We start from the raw sequence: 23,220 nt of genomic DNA, 5'->3' as shown, positions 1-23,220 counted from the left end.
CTGCACCCTGAAAACAGGAAAAGCCACCGCTATCCCCAAAAAGAAAACCCATTTCATATTTTGCTGGACAACACTTTGTGGAAAATCTCAAATTTTCAGTGTTACACTTGTTTTAAGTGTCTTGAACTGGGGGCTGGAGAAATGGCTCAGAGGCTAACACCACTGGTTGTTCTTCCAGAGGTCCTGAGTTCAATTCCCAGCAACCACATGGTGGCTCATAACCATCTATAATGAGGTCTGGTGCCCTTTTATGGGGTACAGGTACACATGCTGAATTCTGTATAAATAAAATAAACAAATCTTTAAAAAAAAAAGTCTTGAACTGAGCTCCATAATAAAATGGGTGAAATCAGTATTTCCCACAATGCAATTACCTACATGAAAAAACAGACATTTATTTCATGCTACACACAAAATTAACTTGAAATATTAACATGTATATGACTCACACAATGCTGAGATACGCATACAACTGAAATAATTAGAATAAAAATTCTCATGGCCGTGGCTTTGGGGCATGCAAAAATTTCTAGACAGAATGAAAAACCTGATATTCCAAGAAAACAATATTATATAGAATTTATCAAAAACTTACAACTTCTGCCTTTGGAAACATATGCTAAACAAATAAGAAGAAGCAAGGTCAAATGACAAAAGATTATACACAATACCCAAGCTTCTAACAAGGGGATTACAGAGGAAGCATGAAGAGCCTTGGAGCCAGGTCGTATCATGTGGACAGACAGACCACAGAGGAGCACACAGCATGGCACGTGACAAGATCAACACCAACAGGCAGGGGAAGCAACAGGCAGGGGAAGTGAAAGTCGCCCTGTAAAGACACACTGCTACCTCTCTAAGAGCTATTAAAGAGATGCTGACAGGACCACGTTCTGGAATTCTAGGTTGGACAAACATTTTGAAACATGAGTTAGCAGTTTCCTTACATGTTTATTTTGTTGTTAGATTTGCCTGTTTCTCCTTCTCCTCCTCCTCTTCCTACTCCTCCTTCCTTCTCTCTTTCCTCTTTTTCCCCCATTCATTAGGCAGCCCTAACGGGCCTGGAACGCCCTGCAGGATCCAGGCTGGGCTCAAACTTCTGATAATCCTCCTGATGGGACCTCTGGAGTACTGGGATTAAAGGTGGTTACCACCACAACTGGCAGTTTCTTAAAAAGTTTTAATAAGGACCTTTTCAAAAAACCCAGAAATTTTGCTCATAGATATTTATCTAACATAACAGATTTGTATTCATAAAGACTTTCCATACAAAATGGAAAGAGTGATAGCATTTGTAATTAGTAATTTTAAATGTGGTATATTTGTGAATAAATACAGAGCAATAAATCAAAACATGTAACAAGTTAAAACAAAAACAATAAAATTGCTGAATAAAAGTGAGCAGATACAAAAACTGTGTATTTACGATTATATCTATATGAAATGTTAGAATATTAAAAACAAAACAACACTTTCGACCCAGAGAAGAGCATGTCTGATTGCATGCGGGTTGATGCCCCAGGTCCCGCCTCTGAGAAAAAGGTATCGGACGGGTCTGATGCTCTTTGGGTGGATGGCACCTAAATGAACATTGGTACAAAGTCCCAATTTATTTCTAATATCAGAGATCAGACCTCTACTCTTGCCTGATGGTCTAAAACAAAAAGGGGGAACTGTAGAGAGCTGCGGAATGCTATGCCTGAAAGATGGAGCTGGTTTCCGCCTTCCACCTTCCCGATGGTGAGTGCTCTCTGTCACGAACAACTCCATATTTGGCTAAGGCCGAGGATCTGGCTTACTTCCATGTATGTGGACCTATCTGCATTGCCCACGAGGCACGCTGGGGTTGGCTACCCAGAGGCTATTTTAAGCTGTGGGCTGGCTTTCCCCAGGGTCAGAAGATTGTTCAAGGTTCCTGAATAAACTGCATTGAAAACAAAAAAAAAAAAAATGATCAGAAAGGAGAGGAGGACCTCCCCTATCAGTGGACGTGGGGAGAGGCATGCATGCAGAACAGGGGGAGGGTGGGACTGGGAGGGGAGGAGGGAGGGACTTATGGGGGGATACAAAAGAAATAAAGTGTAATTAATAAAAGTTAAAAAAAAAAACCAACAACAAAACAAGCAATGCGCAATAAAAGAATGTGGTTCAGCACTTGCATGAGATGATGTTTAGAGGCTAAACCACATGGGAAAGAATGTACAGAGGCAGGAGCATAGAAAATTTCTTTACTTTATTAGCTGGATTGGTTGTTAATTTCACATCCATTATATCCAGTGGATTAGCTTGTCAGAGGAAAACACTGTTTAGATCAGTCCTTTGGATTGGAACAAAGGGACATCTTTTCAGTGGTCTGTGCCAGGCAAAACATATCCTAGAGAGGGAAATGGTTAAGCAAACTGCCAGTATAAGATATTGGCAGGGGAGGGATCAAGCTACTTGTTTGGCTCCAAAGACTACGCTTTCTGAAACTGATAAATTTACTCACCAAAGTGTGCATTTAGAAGAAATACATGTTATTGGGTTTTTTGTTTGTTTGGTTGTTTTTGTTGTTGTTTTGTTTTTTGAGACAGGGTTTCTCTGTGCAGTTCTGGCTGTCCAGAAACTCACTCTGTAGACCAGGCTGGCCTTGAATGCAGAGATCCGCCTGCCTCTGCCTCCCAAGTGCTGGGATTAAAGGACAGGGCTGCTGCCCACCACCCACCCATCTTATTGTGTTTAATTCATTCCTAAAAAAACATTGACTTTTTATTGTTTTGTTTTTTGAGATAAAAATCTCTCTATGTAGCCCCACCTGTTCTAGAATTTGCTATGTAGAACAGGCTGACCTTGAACTAAGAGAACTACCCATCTCTGAATCCCAAGGGCTGAGATTAACGGCATAAGTCATCATACCCATCCAATAAAGATGATTTTTATTAAATTTCTTTATTGTATGTGTGCAAGTGTGTGTATATATTAGGGGCACACGCGGACTCGTGTGTGTGTGTGTGTGTGTGTCTGTGTGTGTGTGTGTCTAGGTCAGAGAACATCATTCTCCAAAGAAGATACATAAATGAAAAAATGAGTAACACCTTCTGTTGCTAGGGAAACACAGACCCACACCGTAGCCATTCATGCCAATGGGATGCTGTAACAAAAAAAAAATAATAATAACTTAAGACAGACAGATGAAGGTTTGGAGAGCTGGACACTCATGCTGCTGGTAAGGGGCAGAGTGACACAGCAGCATTAGAAAAGAGCTGCCAACTGTCTCTGTGAAAGGTACTGGCTTCAACCCAAGCATTTCAAGATAAATAAACAAATAATAAATTTTAAAACGTGTTATGCAGAATGGAACATACTCCATTATTAAAGAAGGAAACAATTAGTGTTGTAATATAACTAAAGACAAATAAGCACTGTTTTCAATAACAGAAGTCAATCACAATGACTATATTATTTATATACAAGGAAATTTCCAGAGCAGACAGATCTACTGAGAAAAAAATATAGAGTAGTAATTCAGGGCTGGCCTGGATGGGAAGTATGGGGTATAAAGACTGAAGATGGGAAGGAGGCATCTTTTGGAGGCTCTGAATATGTTCTGTGTGAGATCATGGCTACATGAATTCATGAATATACAAAAAGCCACTGAACTGCATACTATCCTAGGAGGTGAAATACAGTTCACGTACCTCTAAGAGTTGTCAAATGGGTGTTTTCGGTAAGTATTAAAAACTGAACAGCTAACAAGAGTACCCTCCTAACGGTTTCAGCGTGTCCTTGACACTGAGTCGGAAGACAAGGTAAGATGTTTACCCTTTCTACCGATGACAGCTGCTGCTGTAATCCATCACATTTTTTGCTTGCTTCTTCAAAAAGAGTCTTATATTTTTCTATTTGGGATTGTTGGGATGTAATTGTTCGCTGCTGTCTCACACAGTCTTCTTCAAAATTTTTCACCTTGGACTTTAAATCCTGAATTTCATCCTCCTACAATCAATGACATTATCAATTATATAGAAAATGTAACAAAATCTGGTATTAAAACACACAGCAGAAAACAAAAGAGCCTCAGATGGTATTTGAGGAGATACTTACATGAATTACTGAGAAAATAAAGCCCATTTCATACTCACAATCAGAAATGGAAGTCAGGTATTTTATATTTAATGGCTTATCTAGCAAGTCTAAAATAGTAAATTCCAATTTCAACATTTTTGATATATTCTTAAGTTTCGTGGTAATCTGGAAGGCTATCAAAAAACCTAGTTAAGATGCCCCTAACGGCTTCAGTCGGGCATCCTGAGAGGCCGTCCGAGCTTACCTTCGTACTGCACTCGCACACCACACTGTCCAGCTCCTCCTGCATCACGTGGAGTTTGGCCTTTAGAAATCGGATCTGAGCATCTGTGGAGTCAAACCATTACATGACTGCTTTTTTTTTTTTTTTAACCAAGTCTGAGATATTATTAAAAGATCGTATTTTATGAGCAAAAGTAGGCAGTCTAACAAGAGACCACGACAGGCACCCTGAAGACATTAAACACTCCCTATGTCGGCAACAGAGAAAGACAGCAACAGGTATTCACACTAACTACGGGGAGTACGTAAAGTCAGAAGGACAAGGACAGAAACTCTTCCTCCCAAGAACCACACCTACAAGCTCAAGCTCCTGCACATTTACAGACTGGACTCATACCTACTACAGTGATCTAAATTATAGCAACCAGAATAGATAGTAGTCTCAGGCAGCAATGTCCAAGAATTTGACAGAAACAAACATCCTCTCTAGTAATAATGAAGCTTCAGATCTTACAGTCTGTGCTTCCAAGCTAATTCTAGATCATTCTATTCCATCCATAACCCAGCTATTCCAAGCAAGCCTCTGGAGTACAAGGATACTCTCTCCAGATGAAGACACCCAGGTCAAGCACACAGAAGGGACATATTAAAACTGTGGCCACAGGAAAGAGCAGTGTTTACGGTAAAGCTGTTGCTGACCCTGGATTTCTGTATCTCTGTCCTGTAACAAGGCAGTGAGCGACTGTCTCCAGGAACAAACATCTGCCCACTGTAGGAGCTAGTTTTTAAATTCTACTTTATTTGGGGTTCCTTAAGTTTCTACCTCCCTTCCAACCCCCCAACCTTAGGTAGGAGAGAAAGAAGGTTAGGAAAGAAAGGGGATGTAGACCTCTTTAGACTTAGTTCTGGCTGTTTAGGGTGGTCCGGTTCTTCGGGAAAATACCAATCTCAGTTGTCAGGATATCTAGCAGTCTAGCAAATGTCAAACACAGTAAGACAACAAGCAGCCTTCTTCTCCATCCATCTCCTCGAAGCCCCTTCCTCTCTCTGGGCTCTGGTATTTCTATCCTCCCAGAGACCTCAGAATTCCACTAACTCCAGCTGGCAAAGACCATGCCCCTCTCTGAGCTGCATGAAGCAATTATCAGCTGTAGACAAACTAAGGCAGCCCTATATCCCACACTTGGGATTAAAACAAAAACCTGCTTATATAGGATAACTGAGTTTTTTAAAGAGACCAAAACTTCCACTGCAACCCAGCAGGTCCTGGAACAACTGACTTCCTGATTCACGTACTATCCTTCTTCCCTCTACTAGTCTCAGAGGATTGACCAGGCCAGTAAATGCTACAAATGCATAAATTAATTGCTTCCCGCGGTGACTAACTAGGGTGTAGCTCAGTCATTACACATACAGCCTTGTTTAATAGGATTCTTCAGAATCAGAATTTCGGAGATAAACTTTATTACCATCTGTAGTGACTACCTTAAAAAGAAGAAAATAAGATGGAAGCACTCCTGCTAAACATCCTGACAATCAGAACATGCTGAAAGCCAGATCAAGCTCCTGGGTGTAACAAGCAATGCCCTGGGAGCAGGTAGCTCACATCAACCAAGAGCAGAGGTCAAAAAGTCTGCAAGGAGGAGACAAGCTTCAGAAGGACCATAGAGACCCAGGCTCCAGGCATCTCAGCAGAGGCTGGTCCCCAATGTACTTCAACACACTCAAGCCATGTATGCTGGCAATCAGGGATTCTTCCAGTGACCTTGGTGACCACTGAGTGTCTGGCTCCCTGGTGGAATGGCTAAGGACAACTTAGGTATGGCCAGCTGGTCTCTACTGAGCTTAAGCAGTGTTGCTCTGAAGGGCCATCTGCCTGAGAGCCAGTACCCACTCACTGCTCCACCCCGCCAGTGGATGTAGTAGTCATGGTGGCTTGCTGTACAACTGCGCTTTCAGACCTGCAATATATTTTGCGCTACTACTGCCACTGTCTGAGTGAATCACATCTCCAGACAAACAGTGGCATCACTTAGAGCGAGGTTGTTAGGGTGTTAGATTCATTTGCTGTGAGTTGTCCGCCCTCTTTTCAATGTCTGCACAATAAACTGTATGTTTGAAAAGGACACACTGTCAGCCTCTTGTGACGCATCAGCTGTGTTCAAGGCATGGTGTAACACACTCCAATTTTCAAATGGAGAAACTGCTAGCACAGAGGGGCTGGCCGGCCGGATTGGAGTCACAGCTAACCATACTGCACGCCCGCGTTCATTGCACAGCCAAACGACAGTTCACAGAAACTGTGCTCACACATTCCGATTGTTCTGGTTCTCGTTCCAACAGCACAGGTGGCTCCTCAGAATCTCAGTAACGTTAGAGGCATTGCTGCTAATGAATACAGTGCTTGTAGAGGACTAAAACTCACTGGGTTTTTCTAGTTACATGCGGAACCTAAGCTAATCAGAAAGAAATTATATTCACTAAAAACTATTTATCTGTTTGATCAATTTATTTATCCTTTTCAAATGTATTGATTTAGCATATAAAAATCATGTAATAAAAATAAATTAAATGAATTCAGAGAAGGTTTATTCTATTGATAAGCAACGGGACATTTAATTTCAGTTGAAAACTTCAATAAAATCACTTTTTTTTTTTTTCAATGCAGTTTATTCAGGAACCTTGAACAATCCTCGGACCCTGGGGAAAGCCAGCCCACAGCTTAAATAGCCTCTGGGTAGCCAACCCAGGCGTGCCACGTGTGCAATGCAGATAGGTCCACATACATGGAAGCAAGCCAGATCCTCAGCCTTAGCCAAATGTGGAATTGTTCGTGACAGAGAGCACTCACCATCGGGAAGGTGGAAGGCGGAAACCAGCTCCATCTTTAAGGCATAGCATTCCGCAGCTCTCTACAGTTCCCCCTTTTTGTTTTAGATGCATCAGGCAAGAGTAGAGGTCTGATCTCTGATATTAGAAATAAATTGGGACTTTGTACTGATGTTCATTTAGGTGTCATCCACCCAAAGAGCATCAGACCCGTCCGATACCTTTTTCTCAGAGGCGGGACCTGGGGCATCAACCCGCATGCAATCAGACATGCTCTTCTCTGGGTCGAAAGCTGCTGACCCTGAGTGCAGTGCTTAGCCTCGCATCCTGAGCGTATCATTTTAGCTTTTTATGGTATCCAACCATGCTTGGGGAGAATGTCCTGCTTCAATGGCTGTAAAGGCCTGAATGATCATGGCTACATCACACTGTTGTGAGACTCTAATCTTGCATATATACCACAGGCAAACCAAGGAGACCAACACCAGAAGGCCTGCTAACGCTCCCATGCCCGCCCATTCCTTCAGATGATTCATGGCTGCAGCAATCCATGTTGATAATCCTGTGGCTAGTCCTGCGTCCACTCTGGTAGAATTTACTGTGACAATGGCCACTCTCAGCTGCTCCATCGTAGTATCGAATTCTCCAGTCCAATTACAATAAAATCACTTTTTACAATACAAAATATCAAACAGAAATGAAAGTAGAGGAAAGTTGACCACCACCCTTGGTCAACAGTTACCGATGACCAATTTACTTCATCTAGGCTCTCCGTCCTTCCTTCCATCCTCTACATCTTTCTACAGCATTATTATCTAGACACAAATCCATATATCATGACAAAGTTTTTAAAAAATAGTTTCCCCAAATCTCTTTTTTCTAAGTAAGTAGTTGTAATGCTAAGAGGAAAAAATACAAAGAGGCCCTACCTGTCCCAATGTCCTTGCTAACACCACAGAAACTGTCGTCATCCGCACATTCTGGCAAGCCATCCTCTTCCAGCTGCCCTTCAATCCTGCTAATTGTCTTAGCAAGGGAGAAGTCTGAGAAATCATCTGGGATGGCCACATCATTGGCAATCTGCACATCAGGGTGTTTCAGTTTGATGCTAAGAAATAAAACACACACACACACAGGTGAGCAGAAACAGGATGAGGAAGGTGGTGGAACTCCGCTCAGCCACAGTCAGAGAAACGGGCTATGAAACTTAAACATGATGGCTCTGCAGGGGAGACTTCTGAGGACTTTGTTCTAAGAATCTTGGTATGATGGGCACGTCCAGGCCTCCTGGCCAGATCCAGCCTACCGTGTTGGCTTTGCGTGCTGTCGGGTGATGCTGCCCCATCCTGAGAAGGAATTACCAGGCCCTCAGTCCATCTCACTCAACAATTGCTTTCCATGTGGGGAAACACATTCTGACAAGAATCAAAGTTGACCAACATGTTGGATTTGACTTTTTTAAAATTAAGTGGAGGAAGAATTAGGGAATAAAGTTCATTCTAAAGGCACTGAGGATTGGACCAGGTCAAATACACTGGGATATCACCAAGACTGCAATTCTGAAAGCCCAGCTTACTTTTAACACAAAGGCAAATGGGTCTGAATTTTTGCAATAATCACCTTTTATTTAAACAGTCACTGTGAAGCCTGGACAACGGAATTCTGCAGGGATGCATGCAGTTTAGACAATGATCCCTTCAGGCTGTTTTTATTAAATTTATCTTCTCTCCTTCAATTCTATTTGTTCCCTTTTAAGCAATTAAAAGGCACAAAAGTTAATAAAGATTTTCCCCATTATTATAATGTAATTACCAGCTTGGGTAGTCATAGACATAAAGATGTAATAGCTTACTAGATGGTACAATGAAACTATTTTCCTTTTATAAAAACAATAATAATATATCATCATAGCCAGTATCATGAAAACATGCTCAGAATCCTGAGGGCAGTCTTGTACTCATTCAGAAACAACTACAAAACCCAGCGGGATGTAAATTATAACTATGACATAATCTAATTTATAGTATATCAAACATTCCCATCTTACAAACACAATAATGCATGGCATTCTGTCAAGCAGTCAAGAGCTAGAAGACAATTTAATCTATTTGCAGGAACCTGATCCGAAAGCACAGGCCCCAGGACTAGAGAGACAGCTCAGCAGTTAAGAGCACTTGTTCTCACAGAGGACCCAAGTTTCGTTCCCAGCACCAAAATGGCAGCTCACAGCTGCTTGTAACCCTGGGGACTCTGACAGCCTTGACTGGTCTCAGAAGGGCACCTGTACAACATGGCATACATTTATACAAACAGAAGTAGAAACACAGAAATTTAAAAAAAGTCATTAAACAAAACCCAAATCTCAGTCTCACTTTCAACAGTGACTCATTAAAAACAATAGTAAAATTTATGAAAAGGTAGTGATTTTGTTTTAGAGAATGCAAAATGTTTATTAACTGCTCAAAGCAGTTCCCAAATCACTGAGTATTATGGGACACATGCAGAAGCTTTATATTGGGGCCTTATAAAAATCGGGAGAAACAGAATGTTTACAACTGAGATTTCAGATACTGTGGGCTGTAAAGCAGAAAAAGAAAGCCATGTTTGTCAAACTATACTGTACCTTGAATTTGTCTTCCTTTCCTTATCTGCAGAGTGGAGTCTGTTTTGAACCTTGTTCACAGGACCAGTGTTTTTTATCTTTGACTAGAGAAAAAGAATTAAAACTACAATGAACCAAAAGTCTAATAATTTCTTCTTTTAAAAATGATTTTTATTTTTATTTTTCTGCGCATTGTTGTTGTATCAGTGTGAGGATGTTAGACCCACCGGAACTGGAGTTAGATGGCTATGAGCTGCTATGTGGGTGCTGGGAATTGAACCTGGGTCCTCTGGAAGAACAGTCAGCTCTCTTAGCCACTGAGCCATCTCTCCAGTGCCCAAGTCTCATAATTTGTAACAACAGAAATTTTGTTTGGTTTGTTTTTTGGGTTTTATGTGTATGAGTATTTTGCCTGCATGTATGTCTGTGCACCACATGCGTGCCTGGTGCCCTTGGAGGCCAGAAGAGGCACCAGACACTCTGAGACTGAAATTACAGACAGTTGGGAGTTGCCATGTAGGTGCTGGGAACTGCACCTGGGTTTTCTGGACAAGCTCTTAACAAGCTCTTAAGCCAGTGCTCTTAACCACTGAGCCATTTCTCCAGCTCCAACAATTTTGTGGCATATGCAATAATATTTTGCTACAAATAAGAAATGGTATTTTTATATAATTAATTCAATTGCACTTTCAGGAATGCCAGAACTGTGCAGGGAAGACCTAGATAGCACCCAGATCAAGAGAACCAGGAATACAGAAAATGAGTCCCAAAGATGCATATATACTCAGCCAGCCAGTGAATGTTAAATCAGGATGCTTTGATTTACAGAGTTCAGTTCTCATCATTAGCCAGCTATGTGGCAAGCAGGCCTTGAAATGTACAGTTCTCTTGACTCAAAAAGCCTTGCAGATAGAAACTTAGAGATCTCGGGATGCCCAGTTTCTGGAAGAACAATCTCTATCCAATGCCTTTTGGATGAGGACCTGTCTCATTTTACAAGATTATATTTCATGGAGAACTGAAGGCCTAATTCTATAAAGTCTCTTCTTTAGAACTTTGTTCACTAACCTCCAAATTATTCAGTGGAATTACAAGGCAGAACTTATCCAAGATCTTTGTTTGTTTGTTTGTTTTTCAAGACAGAGTTCCTCTGTGTAGTCTTGGCTATCCTGGACCCGCTTTGCAGGTCAAGTTGGCCTTGAACTCACAGAGATCCGCCTGCCTCTGCCTCTGAGTGCTAGGATCACAGGTGTGCACCACTGGCCCAGCTCCAAGATCTTTTATAAGCAATGCTGAATGAGTGCATCATAGCTGAGTACTGAGGTTCACATTCTATCTGTTGAGTCACGCTCCTTCCCCATTCATCTTTAAAAACAAAAAAACAACCCTAGGGCCCAGCAGGACAGATGACAAGATGCTTGCTGCCAGTGTGATGACCTGAGTTCAATTCCCAGAGCATACATGGCAGAAAAGGAGAACCCATCTCTAAAGGTGTCCTCTGACCTCCGTGTGCACACTGTGGCACAAATAAATGTTTGGGTTTTTTTAAGTTAAAATTCTAAATTCTACAGAACATAATTACATTTACAGAAAGTCTGACTTCATACCTTGGTTTCTGACCATGGAGCGTCCATCCCTTCGGATGACAACAGATCTCTACAAGTGAAAAGTAAGCACTACATTAAATAGATGACATTAAGCTGAGACACCGTGACATTCAACAATAATTATATGCTAAAGAAGAAATACTGCTCTAGTCCTAGCTAGCCACAGATTAACAACATAAATTATAAAGTTATTTCCATATAAATTATATCTAGACATATGTATATATTTAACAATTACATATGCACAGAGAGTTTCATTTCACTCTGATTCTAGTTCCTAGGTATTAATTTACTTTGAATGAAGGCCAATAAAAAGTGCTTAGGTTAAATAATTCACTACAGAGAAGGCGCGGCAGTATTTTCTTAGGAAAATGTAGTACAAATCTTTATTAGTATAAATGATAGCAAGTGATGACTGGCTACGTGGAGAGCTATCCACTTCCTAAATGAGTCAGCACTGGCAAGCGTGTGACTGCACCAAGCCTGAGCGTCTGAGCTTGATCTGCAGGCTCAAGTACATGGTGGAACCAGAGTACTAATTCCAACAGGTTGTCCTCTGATAGCCACCTACGCATGGTGGCACACAGGTGCACGCACACACGCACACACGCACACGCACACGCACACGCACACACACACACACACTAAATAGTAACAAAGCGAATAATCCACTGCAGCACTTTCATCATAAGCGTGCTCAACACCATCATTCTCATGCACTTGAACGATTGGTCAGGGTCTCTCTTCAAAACATTATGAACTCACGAATGTAAGGTCCAGCCTGCCTTTCCCACTGCTTAATGCTTTAAATTCGTCACAGCATTTTGCATATAAAGTTTTCAACTGACATTAAGTAAACTGAATGAGTGAATGGATAAATCTAAATCCATTTATTTCCTGAACCTTTTGTTCAGAGTTTACAGAGTTACGTCTGTAGTTCAGAACGAGGCATATCTGTGGGTGCACACACACACTGGCTCACCGACAGGCTGGATCTGCCCAGACCCACTCACGACCTACCGCCTGTGCTGACTTCACTCTACAGCAGTTGGGACAGAGACTACCTAAGCCCATGAATCCTGAAACAGTTGCTGTCTAGCCCTTTCCATGGAAAGCTCACTCACTCCTCATCCGCTGTCTAGAGCACCTGTATTAATATCACGGACTACACTGTGTTGCTGTCTATTGCCACGTGGGGCAAATGCCATCAAGTCCCTAGAAATGACTGGCCAAAATAGAGGACACACAAAATAACACGACTTCCCATCAGATGTCACCGACTGACCTGACCATGCGTAGGTTTTTTGCTATTTAACTTTAATCATATTTACTAGAAATATCTATATGAAAGGAAAGTAGCTTTTGAAATATCTTAAATTTATGGAAAACAACCTTTTCACACACAACACAAAAATCTTTCCAAAATTACACATAAGTATTTTGTTACTTCAAGCTGATGCCTACCACCATCACTAGCCATTCACATTTCCTGCACTGTCCATTCCATCCCACAAACACACACACACACACACACTCACTCACACACACACATGCTACCAAGGGCTGGAGAGGAGGTCCAGTGGCTAAGAGCACTAGACCAGAGTCCAGGTCTTGGCAACTCCAGCCCCAGGGAACCAGCTGCCTCGCCTCTGGTCTCCACAGACAGTGACATTCATATGTACAGACATCCACACTCACGAACATAATCAACATCAAAATAGCCAACATTTTAGAAGCATCTGCCGGCTGCCGTGGCCACGAGGTAGGCATGCTCCCTCTGCTGGTGCACACCCACGCCAGACACTGCAGCACACCGCGCTGCCTCTCATTAACTGTCTCAAGTATGGCTGAGATGGTCTGGGTGGCCAGCCTGGCTTCCTGCACACTGGAGGACTTGGCTGTTACACTGACGGGAGCTGAGTTCTGATTTCCTTGCTGTGTTTCCTTGCTGACCCAGTAACCATAGGTGTTGAAGACCTATCACCTATCGTAGAACACACTGCCTGACTCTTAAGAAGGTTATAACTGCTCCAACCTGAAATGGACAGTCTCTCTTACAGAAGTATCTCACATCTTTAGCAATTCCCAACAAGTAGCAAATGCCATGGTTCACACGATAAAAGCCACCCATTGAAACAGCTGCATTAAGAAAATATTCCAGGTTCGACAAGATGGCTTACGAGATAAGGGCATCTGCTGTCAAGCCTGACGACTTGAGTTCAATCCCTGGAACTCACATGGTGGAAGGAGAGAACAGCTTGTCTTCTGACTTCCATACTGAATGCATGTGTGCACATGGACATGTGGGCACACAAAGACACACAAAAACAAGTAAGTGTAAAAGAAAACCCACTTGTACCAGGTAAACAGAGAAGTCATCACCACTTTGGATGTGAGAAAAACTTAGTAAAAAAAAAAAAATAAATCAGCAGTTTATTTTTATGTTGGTAAAATCAGTCTTCTGCTTGCTTCAGCAGGAACTAAAGATCAGCTGCAGACACATCATTTCAATTCTTTAGTTTACTGGATAAATGCCAGGCCCAATTTTATCTGTAGTCCAGACTTTGGAATTTGGGTAGCTACTGAGTATGTTCTTTCATAAAACACCAGATAGAATCACAGAGGATACAGATAAGTGATTTACCATTAGAGGAACATATGCACATGCCAAATAAAGAGATAAAACATACCTTTATTGATTTACTAGAAAGAAAAACTCAAAGCAATAGGCAATCGCAGTCCTCAAACAGCCCGTGTCTTGAAGCTGTCTGCTGAGAACCCACAGTTGTTTGGAGAGTTACAGTTTAATTCTAGCCACACGCAGTTTCTGTGCTGTGTGATTCCTTGGTCCCAGGGAGTACCACGCACTACTGCATGCACAGCAGTGTATCCCCAGGCTCACTCTTCAGTGTACGGAGGACTCCTGTCACACAGCTGTACCGCAGTGGTCTCGCATGGCAGTGCACCAGCAGGTAGCACCGTGCACCTCAGGGTGATGGGCAGCGGGAAGGAGTTTTAAAAGACCTTCCTTTTGATGTTTATGGTGTGTGTGTGTGTGTGTGTGTGTGTGTGTGTGTGTGTGTTTATTTGAGTGTCACGGCCCACAGAGGTTAGAGACCTTGGATTCCTTGCAGCTGTAGCTGCAAGGTGTCCTCAGCCAAGCATCGTGGGGGCTTAGAACTGAATCAGGGTCCTCTGCAAAAAGCAGCTAAAGCTCTTAACAGAGAGGTGTTAACTTCTTGAGAGCAGAGTCGGGTCCATTTAGTCACCATTGTGACTGGGGCCTCTGTATATTGAAGAACAAGCTTCAGGAGGAACTGTAGACTTGGTTGTGAAATGTGGTGCTTACTGGAACCAAGAAGAAGAGAATCCCACTGAACAGAAACTACGGGTGTGGCTAGAACTGCATTGTGTAATGCTTGAAAAAGCCGAGTTCTCAAGAGACAAAGTCACAGCGTGGGTTGTTTGGGGCCATCACAGCTTCTGCTGAAATAAGACTATAATTGTACTCACATAGAACTCACTCTTCTGCTAAATGTATTACAAAGATTTTATGGTTGCCTAATTTTTTGATGTGCTAAAAATGCACGAGAAGCCAAAAATAACTTATGTTTATGTATACTAACTTATCACTACCTAATCTTCACACATAACTTTGTAAGAAAGGCAGTAGGGTGTGTGAGAAAGGACGTAGAATTCACATCACCGTGGTGTGAACCCCAGGGAAACCACTGTTTGACCTTCGCCCAGCACTGACCTTCCCTAAGCTACAGGTTTTCAAGTGAATACAATAATATCTATTTTAAAACAATACCTGGAGAAAGACACAAGATAAAATAGGTAACAGCTTAGTTTGCAACTTACTAGTAAACCCTAACTATAAGTTTACATACTGTACTCTTCTCTGAAGTATACTTTAACATTTCAAAAAGGTTTTATAGATTAAAGATTTACAAGAATCACTGAATGAAGGCCACGCGTGAAAACTGCGGTCACATACCTCCTTCCGTAGGCATCTTCCTCTTTGCACGATGTACTTAGTGTTGAGAGAGGCCTAGCCCGCACTTCCTGCTGCTCTCTCTAGTTAAACAAGATAAGCCATGAATATCAGAACAACACTCTAAGGACTGCGTTTAGCTCCCCTCTGAACGCTCGTTACGGCAGAGCCATCCAGGTCTCTGCAATATCAGAAATGCTGTGCTATGACAGTGAACACTAACTGCCGTGGTTTCACTCTTTTTTTGGTCCAGTGTAGAAAAATGACTTCAAAGATAAAAACATAAGGGTAGTGGGGCTGTCAGAGTCTTTAAGCCCCTTGGTCCATGGGAAGCATTGCAATTAAAAGCTTCTGGAGAAGAGTCATCAAGCCACAAAACAAAGTAAATGCGAACTGGAGATGGCAGAAGTTGCACTTGGTTTGCTTCCTAAGGCCCCTTAGTCTTTTTTACTCTGATCTTTCTGAGGTGAAAACAAAGGTTCTCTTTAGAGGACCTCTTTTTTTTTTTTTTTTTTTTTTCCAATGGCTGTATTTTCTTTTCTTTTTTTTTAATTTTATTTTTTTTCTTATCAGTTACATTTTATTAACTCTGTATCCCAGCCGTGTCCCGATCCCTCATTCCCTCCCAGTCCCTCCCTCCCTCTCTCATCTCCACCGTGCCCCTTTCCAAGTCCACTGATAGGGGGGGACCTCCTCCCCATTCATCTGATCCTGTTTTATCAGGTATCTTCAGGACTGGCTGCAAAGCCCTCCTTTAGAGGACCTCTTAATCATAGACAAAATGCACCTCCCATTCTCCTGTAACATGCTTCTGGACAAATGTTTTCCTTCTCTTCAGATATTGGCAAAACTGTATACTGAAATTAAAATATTTACAGTAAAATAGTTCATTTCAAATGCAACTAGCAGATCTGTAATTACTATCTATCAAGTAAAATGTTATAGCTGCCATATTTCTCAATCCTCAGCCAACAAATAATCATGGATTTATATGAAGCATCAAAATAAAATACTGACAGCGAGGAAATGGCTCAGCTATTTCTTGCAGATGACCCATGTTTGGTTGCCAGCACCCAGGTCAGGCAGCTCACAATCAGTCACCGGTAACTCCAGTTCCAGGGGATCCAACATCTCTGGTCTCTGTGGGTCTCATGTGCACATACTCACACACAGACACATACACATAAATAAAATTTTTTTTAATCTTAAAAATAATGAAATATTAGAATTTCTTCCCTCTATCAACTCCATTCTGGGGAACAATAGGATTAAAAAAAGAATCAGTGATGTCAGGGCAAGAACTGTGGGGTCTGAAAGCAGTCACTTGACTCCTCTAGGCAGGCTGTTCCCTGGTAAATCAGCTTTGGGGATGGGGGTGCTTAGGAAGAAATGTTTAAAGAATAAATACCAATCTATTGCCAAAATGGAGCCTAGGGCTTAGATTCGTGGGCTGGGGAAAGGACCCCAGGCTTTTCCTGGCTATGCGATTTACCCTAGCCCTAGGAACCTAAGTTATACACAGCGGCTAGTGTTAGACTCCCAATGTCTGTTCTCACCACCCAGCTTTCACCTTGAGCCCTGGTATTTTCAACTCTATTGAACTTTTGGTGTTAATTTGTCTGTTACTTCCCGTCTAGTCATGGACACACTCATCAGTCTGTGAGTGGAATCTGGCAATTTTTTCATTTATTAAGACGAAGGGTGAGCCTGGGTCAGTATTCCTCGGTATTCTTGAGAAGTCAGGGATCCAAGAACACATGTGAACACATCTGAACTATATAGTACTGATGTTTTGGTACTGGAAAAGATCACTGACATTAATGTTCTTATTGATTACATGATTGGAACACCTAAGTAGAAACTGCTTTTAGCACACCCACACTGGAGCTACACCTATACACACACATTTTTGCTTGTCACTCACTGAGCTGATACATGATGCTTTGGGTATTTTTTTATATTCATGTTATGCAGTAAATTTAAAGTTTAAAAATCAGCACTTACATGGAAAAATTGTGCATCTACTTACTATTACTTCCTCAGCTTGTCGAACCAGATCAGCAGTTTTTGCCTCCAATTCTGCATTTAAACGTCTAAAAGCAGAAAATAATGCAATAGTTTGGTTATATTCAAATTCTAAAAATAAAAATAATTAAATTTGGGCAATTATATTATAATCAATGTATGCCAAAGCACACACCACATTTTTAGTCTAAAGTGAACACAGCTCCTAGAATGCTCCCCTCTTCCCACCTCCGGGATGCAAGCATTGCCTTGCCTTTCCATGGCCCTTTACTCATATCTTCCATAAAGTAATTAGCTAACAAATTAGACAAGAGCAAACTAAGTGAGTTCAACTCAGCTTCAGGATTATCCTACCTGTAGAGAATTCAGGTTCCAACAAGCTCAAACTCGGGGGAGATGCCTCTCTACTAGGAGGAAGAGAAGCCAGAACTACCTCGCAGCTATAAGTAGATGAACTACAAAATATAGGCCACAAAGACTCCACGCACAATCTCAGGTGAGGGGCCAGTGGTGAGGTAGAAGGATCACCTATAATTCAAACATGTGGAGGAGGGGTCCAGCTTCATTTCATCAGGATGATTCAGAGACACTCTGCCAACCTTCCTACAACATTAGTGGAGAAGAAAGGTAAGCTGGTAGAGGGAAATTCAAAGCCAAGCTACAGGAACTGCTTCTCATCTAGAATATAAATGCTCTGAAAGCAAATCCTGATAAAGATGACTTTAAAAAAATAACAAATCACATTAGTCACCAAGGGAGAGCAGGCAGGCACAAAATGGGAGGGGAGGGACTTACACTCTAAAAAACAGAGACAAACACTATAAAAAAATTTAATTAGAATTCTAATCTGAAAGAGAGAAAAAGAGGAGAAACAGAGAAAGTAAACTGTCTCCACAGTTGGTTCCTAGTGAGTGCTGCTGTTTTGGGAGGTGCGGCTTTGGAGGTCGGCCACTGGAGAGGTCTCGGAGGCTTTTAGTCCAGCTTCACTTCCTGCCCGAACACTCTGTTTCTTGATCCAGCAAGGTGCCCTGCCTGCCATAAACTGCTGCCATATACACTGTGACCTGAATTAAATTGTGGAGAAAAAGTTTTGATATGTACTTCTTTAAAATTACATTTAGTCAAATTAGTCTAAAGGAAAACAACTTTGCAAAGCTTGATTTAGAGGGAACTGACCCAAACCGTGGAGCAAACTTCAAATATAATGATGAACTATTAAAAGTGATCTCTTGGGCTTGAGAGATGGCTCAGAGGTTAAGAGCACTGGCTCTTCTTCCAAAGGTCCTGAGTTCAATTCTCAGCAACCACATGGTGGCTCACAACCATCTACTACGAGATTTGGTGCCCCTTTCTGGTGTGCAGGCCTATAGGCAGGCAGAACACTGTATACAGAACACTATATATACATACATACAAATAAATAAATCTTAAAAAAATTAAAAAGTGAGCTCCTCAGCCAGGCAGTGGTGGTGCACACCTTTAATCCCTGCAGGTGAATCTTTGTGAGTTTGAGGTCAGCCTGGCCTACAGAGTGAGTTCCAGGACAGCTAGGGCCACACAGAGAAACCCTGTCTCAAAAAATAAAAGTGAGCTCCTCAAAATTACAGCTGTGGTAAGGAGGCCCGTAGTTACTGTTTGCTTTCCACTTGGATTATCATAAGTAGGGAAAAGGGAATGCATGAAAAACAAAAACAGAAAGAAAAAAGACCATTCTAATCAGCAAGTGGCAGTCTTGAGCGGAAATCCAGTGTGCTGTACAGCATGAACCAGGGCTGAGCAGTGAAGACAGTGCATACTGCTTACAGCTGCATTCTGTTGTTGTGGCATTTGCAACAAATTAGCTCAAATGCTTTAAACTGAAAAGGTTAAAATACACTTTTTCATAAATTAAGGGTATATCGAATGACAAATAAAGCAGACATAATCTCTGCCCTATAGAGTTTAGAGCCCAGTAGAGGAGGCAGAATAAAAAAACAAAACAAAAAACTAAACTACTGCTGGGCACGGAGGTTCAAGCCTTTACTCCCAGCACTCTGGAGGCAGAAGCAGATGGATCTCTGTGAGTTCAGGGCCTTGGCTACACAGTGAACTTCAGGACAGCCACGGGAATGTGAAGAGCCCTTGCCTCAGGGGGGAAAAAGCCATCAAGTGAGTTGATATTAACAAAATATGCAAATTATTAATTTTTTTATTAAACAACTAGGACTCTGTTTAGCACAGTCAATAGCCCCTCTGGGCTTTACAGTCCAAATGCAGGTGTGACTTCCGTCAAAATCGACCCATGTCCCCTGTGACTGGAGAGTTCCTCCCTATATATGACAGAGGGACAGCAGGTGTCAGAGCTGTCGAAGCTTTGCAAGTAAGCAATGCAACGAAAAGATGAAATGAAGATGAAAAGGTTGCTCTGGCAAGGGGATGGGGGTGGGTGGACAACTTGCCAGAGAACAATTCAAGGAATATCATCCTCCCTCCCGCCGCAGACAGGACCTAAGTCATTTGGAAAACAAGCCTCCAAGAAGAAATCTGCACAAAGTAAAATCTGGCACTTTGAGAATCCTCAGAATCTGCTCTGGGGATTCCGCGGGCAACTCGTGCGCTCCAAGCCACTTTACAGCGAACCCTCCTGCTGCCCTTACATTCTTTGCCCCTACAAATATCTTCTCAGACTGCCCCTGTGAAAGAGCCAAGGCTAAGGGCAGATTAGGAAGGAGGGCGTCCCCAGAAGCAGCCACTCGGCACGAAGGGCATCCCGGGAGCCTCCCTGGAATCCGGGGGATGCTCACTTGTACTCCTGCTCGCGGGCGAAGAGGTCCCGTCCAGCTGCAAGCCGCCCTCGCGGCTGAGTACCTGCAGCACCACGTCTCTGCAGACAGAGTTGCAAAGCTCGAGGTCAAGGGGGTCTGGCGTCCATCCGTCCCTCCTGCCCGTCCGCCCGCCGTCCCGCAGCCCGTAGCCCGCAGCTGCTCAAGGTCCAAAAACTCACCCGCACTCCAACACTTCGACCCGCCATCTTTCCCAACCGCGGGCGATGCGGTTGCCTTGGTAACGGCACATCTTCCCGCGAGAGTTCTCAGGTCTCGGGCAGCCTCCCGCCCCAGGGCGGACTTCTTTCTGTCTCCACCTAAACCGTTTTTGCGTGCACTTTAGACATCAGCTCCTCGATTCTAAGGAGCCTGCCGCGACTAGCTCTTTAACCCGCCTACCTCTGAGTCCTCGGCCTGGAGGTGGAAGGGTTTATGACCCCACCACGCAGACAGCAAGGTGTAAAGCCCTATCCGGAGGTCTTTCTCCAGCCCTGTAGGCCAATCTAGCTCACAGTGTTTGCTAAAATTGATTTCTTTTTCCAGATGCAGCTTTCTATAGCTCTGGTTACTAACATTTTATTCACGACACGGCCGAGAGCTCAGGCTGTCAGTTTCATCGCAAATTTGTCCAGACGTACCATCCACGATGTTAAGCTACTTCCTCTGCCAGGAGGGACTAAGAATAGTGTCAACATCAGCAGGCTACTGAGAAAGCAAATGAGCTCATGCTTAAGATCCTGCCTGCAACACAGGTCAGGATCCGATTGTTTGAGGATAAAACTGAGAGTCCAGAAATAAGCCTTCCCGTTTACAATCCCCTGGCCCAAGGATGCCAAGGTCATTCAAGGGGAAGAGAGCGTTCTGCAACAATAGACGGCTGGCAACTACATGTTCACACGCAAAAGAATCAACTCTGGCCGGTATTGTACACCAGATACATAAAGGAATTCAGAATCATAGCTAAATGAAAAACTATCCATAAGCAACATGTGTGTGAACTGTCGAGACTCTGAATTAATAGAATTTTTGCTATGCCCCCAGAAGGATAAGCCACATGTAAAGAACTATCAGAACACAAAAGGAAAAAAAAAAAAAAAGCCAAAGGGACTTTTATATGTATTTATGTAAAGAAAATACACAAATGACTAAACTATATAAAAAGGTGCTCAGTAGTACTGGTCTTCAGGTAAACAGAAACCGAAACCACAATGAGACTCTTAGCCACTAAAGTGGTAAGAAGGAGACAGGAGCAAGTGAAGGGGTATACGGAGACATCTGAGCCTTACGCTGTCAGCGATGATGTAAAGATCATGATGTAAAGGTCTGGCAATTCCTTTCAAACTTATACAGTTATCCCATAACCCAGCAGTGCACACCTGCGTGTGGCTGTGTGAATGAGAAGTGCCTGCCCTCGCAGCCCCACAAAGGCTCACTATTTGAATTCCTTGTCCTTAGTTGGAGCTGTTTGGTGGATCTTACGGCATCTTCATGAGGTGTAGCCTTGCTGGAGAAAGTCTGTCACAGGGGCTAGGCTTTGAGAGTCCCTAGCCTCGTCACACTCCCAGCCCTCATGTGGGCTTCATGTTGGCAGGTGAAGATGTGATTTCTCAGCTTCCCGTTCTGGCTGCCTGCTGCCATGCCTTCTGCCATTAAAACTCTTTCTGCACCCATTAGTCAAAATTATTTCTACCATAAGTTTAGAAGGGTAACTAGTGAACTAGATGTATACCAAATGATAATAATAACTACCTGAAAGTCATACAGAGAAGGGCATAGAAATATTATTCATGATGTCCAAAACGTGAAAAGTACCCAAAGTATCATAAGCTAATGAGCAGATCAGTTAAAACCATCAATTTCTATAATGGAACGTAGTCAACAAAAACGAAGAAAATGTCTGATACCCGCTACAATATAGAGGAACCTTGACAACATTAAGCTAAGCAAAATAAACTATTAAAAATTATACCATTTCATGAAATTCAATTTATAAAAGACCACAAGTATATTATTTCATTCCGACTTGACAATATGACTATAAAATGGTCAGAATAGCCAAATCCATAGAGAAATAAAGTAGATTAATGATTGCCTAGGCCCAGCAGATGACAAATAGGTTGAAGAGTTTTGTAGGATTCAAAAATACTTTAAAATATATTATAGTGACCAGGCATAATGGTACATGCCTTTAATCCCAGCACTTGGGAGGCAGAGACAAGCTGATCTCTGTGATTTCAAAATCAGCCTGGTCTACAGAGCAAGTTTCAGAATAGCCAGAGCTACTTAGTAAACTGAGTTTTGTCTCAATAAAAACCTAAAATAAAATATATTATAGTGTTGGTGGCACATCCCCCCAAAATATTAGAACTCAGTGAATAGTATACTTTATATGGAGTGAATGGTAAATATGTGAATAAATCAAGATGTTAAAACAGTTCTCAAAAATAAACTATTTTAAAAGTCAGAGGCTAGAGAAAGACAGACCATACTTAACATTAATTAAAATTAAGCTGTAGTATCTAATTCATATGATTTCAGAATAATTATTAAGAACAAAGAAGAATATTATATATAGATAAGAAAGCTTAATTCAAGCCAGGCTTGGTGGCCCATGCCTGTAATCCCAGCACTCAGGGAAGCAGAGGCAGGTGGATCTCTGTGAGTTTGAGGCCAGCTTGGTCTACAAAGTGAGTCCAGGACAGCCAAGGCTACACAGAGAAACTCTGTGTCAAAAGAAAGAAAGAAAGAAAGAAAGAAAGAAAGAAAGAAAGAAAGAAAGAAAGAAAGGAAGAAAGAAAGAAAAGCTTAACTCTTCAAGGAGATATACTACTCCTTAGCATGCAGTCAGCAAGACTGCAAACCCCAAGGAGAAACAGTGACCCCAATATTGCAGAAGGCAACTTCAACATGCCTCTTATAATAACCAACGAGTCACATGGCAAAACACCACTAAGGACACCGATATCCTAAACAGCACTAGCAACTAGCTTAAGCCAATCCACATCTATAGGAAACCCAACCAAAATCACCAGAGTACTACCTCTTCATGAAGCCATAGGGATTCATTGA

The 23,220-nt window shown here is 42.2% G+C and overlaps 1 protein-coding gene across 13 annotated transcripts in view; it reads right to left on the bottom strand.

Annotated features, from left to right (window-relative positions):
- Positions 1 to 23,220, bottom strand: part of Tex9 (testis expressed 9) — a 69,617-nt gene that overhangs the window by 18,217 nt on the left and 28,180 nt on the right. For 2 of the 13 annotated variants that reach the window (XM_060384782.1, XM_060384781.1), the window contains exons 3-11: positions 20,331 to 20,468; positions 20,131 to 20,210; positions 17,352 to 17,415; positions 15,326 to 15,405; positions 11,326 to 11,374; positions 9,740 to 9,822; positions 8,046 to 8,224; positions 4,310 to 4,392; positions 3,802 to 3,975 (exon numbers count right to left, since the gene is read on the bottom strand). In XM_060384782.1, the coding sequence (XP_060240765.1) occupies positions 3,802 to 3,975; positions 4,310 to 4,392; positions 8,046 to 8,224; positions 9,740 to 9,822; positions 11,326 to 11,374; positions 15,326 to 15,405; positions 17,352 to 17,415; positions 20,131 to 20,210; positions 20,331 to 20,357 (819 nt within the window). In that variant the 5' untranslated portion in view covers positions 20,358 to 20,468. The other 11 variants (XM_060384786.1, XM_060384784.1, XM_060384785.1 and 8 more) reach the window with 11 other exon arrangements.

Source organism: Meriones unguiculatus, chromosome 6 (genome assembly GCF_030254825.1).
Source record: "Meriones unguiculatus strain TT.TT164.6M chromosome 6, Bangor_MerUng_6.1, whole genome shotgun sequence".
Lineage (NCBI taxonomy): Eukaryota > Metazoa > Chordata > Mammalia > Rodentia > Muridae > Meriones > Meriones unguiculatus.
The sequence above is the reverse complement of the archived record's forward strand: the minus strand, read 5'-3'. Positions and strand labels throughout refer to the sequence as shown.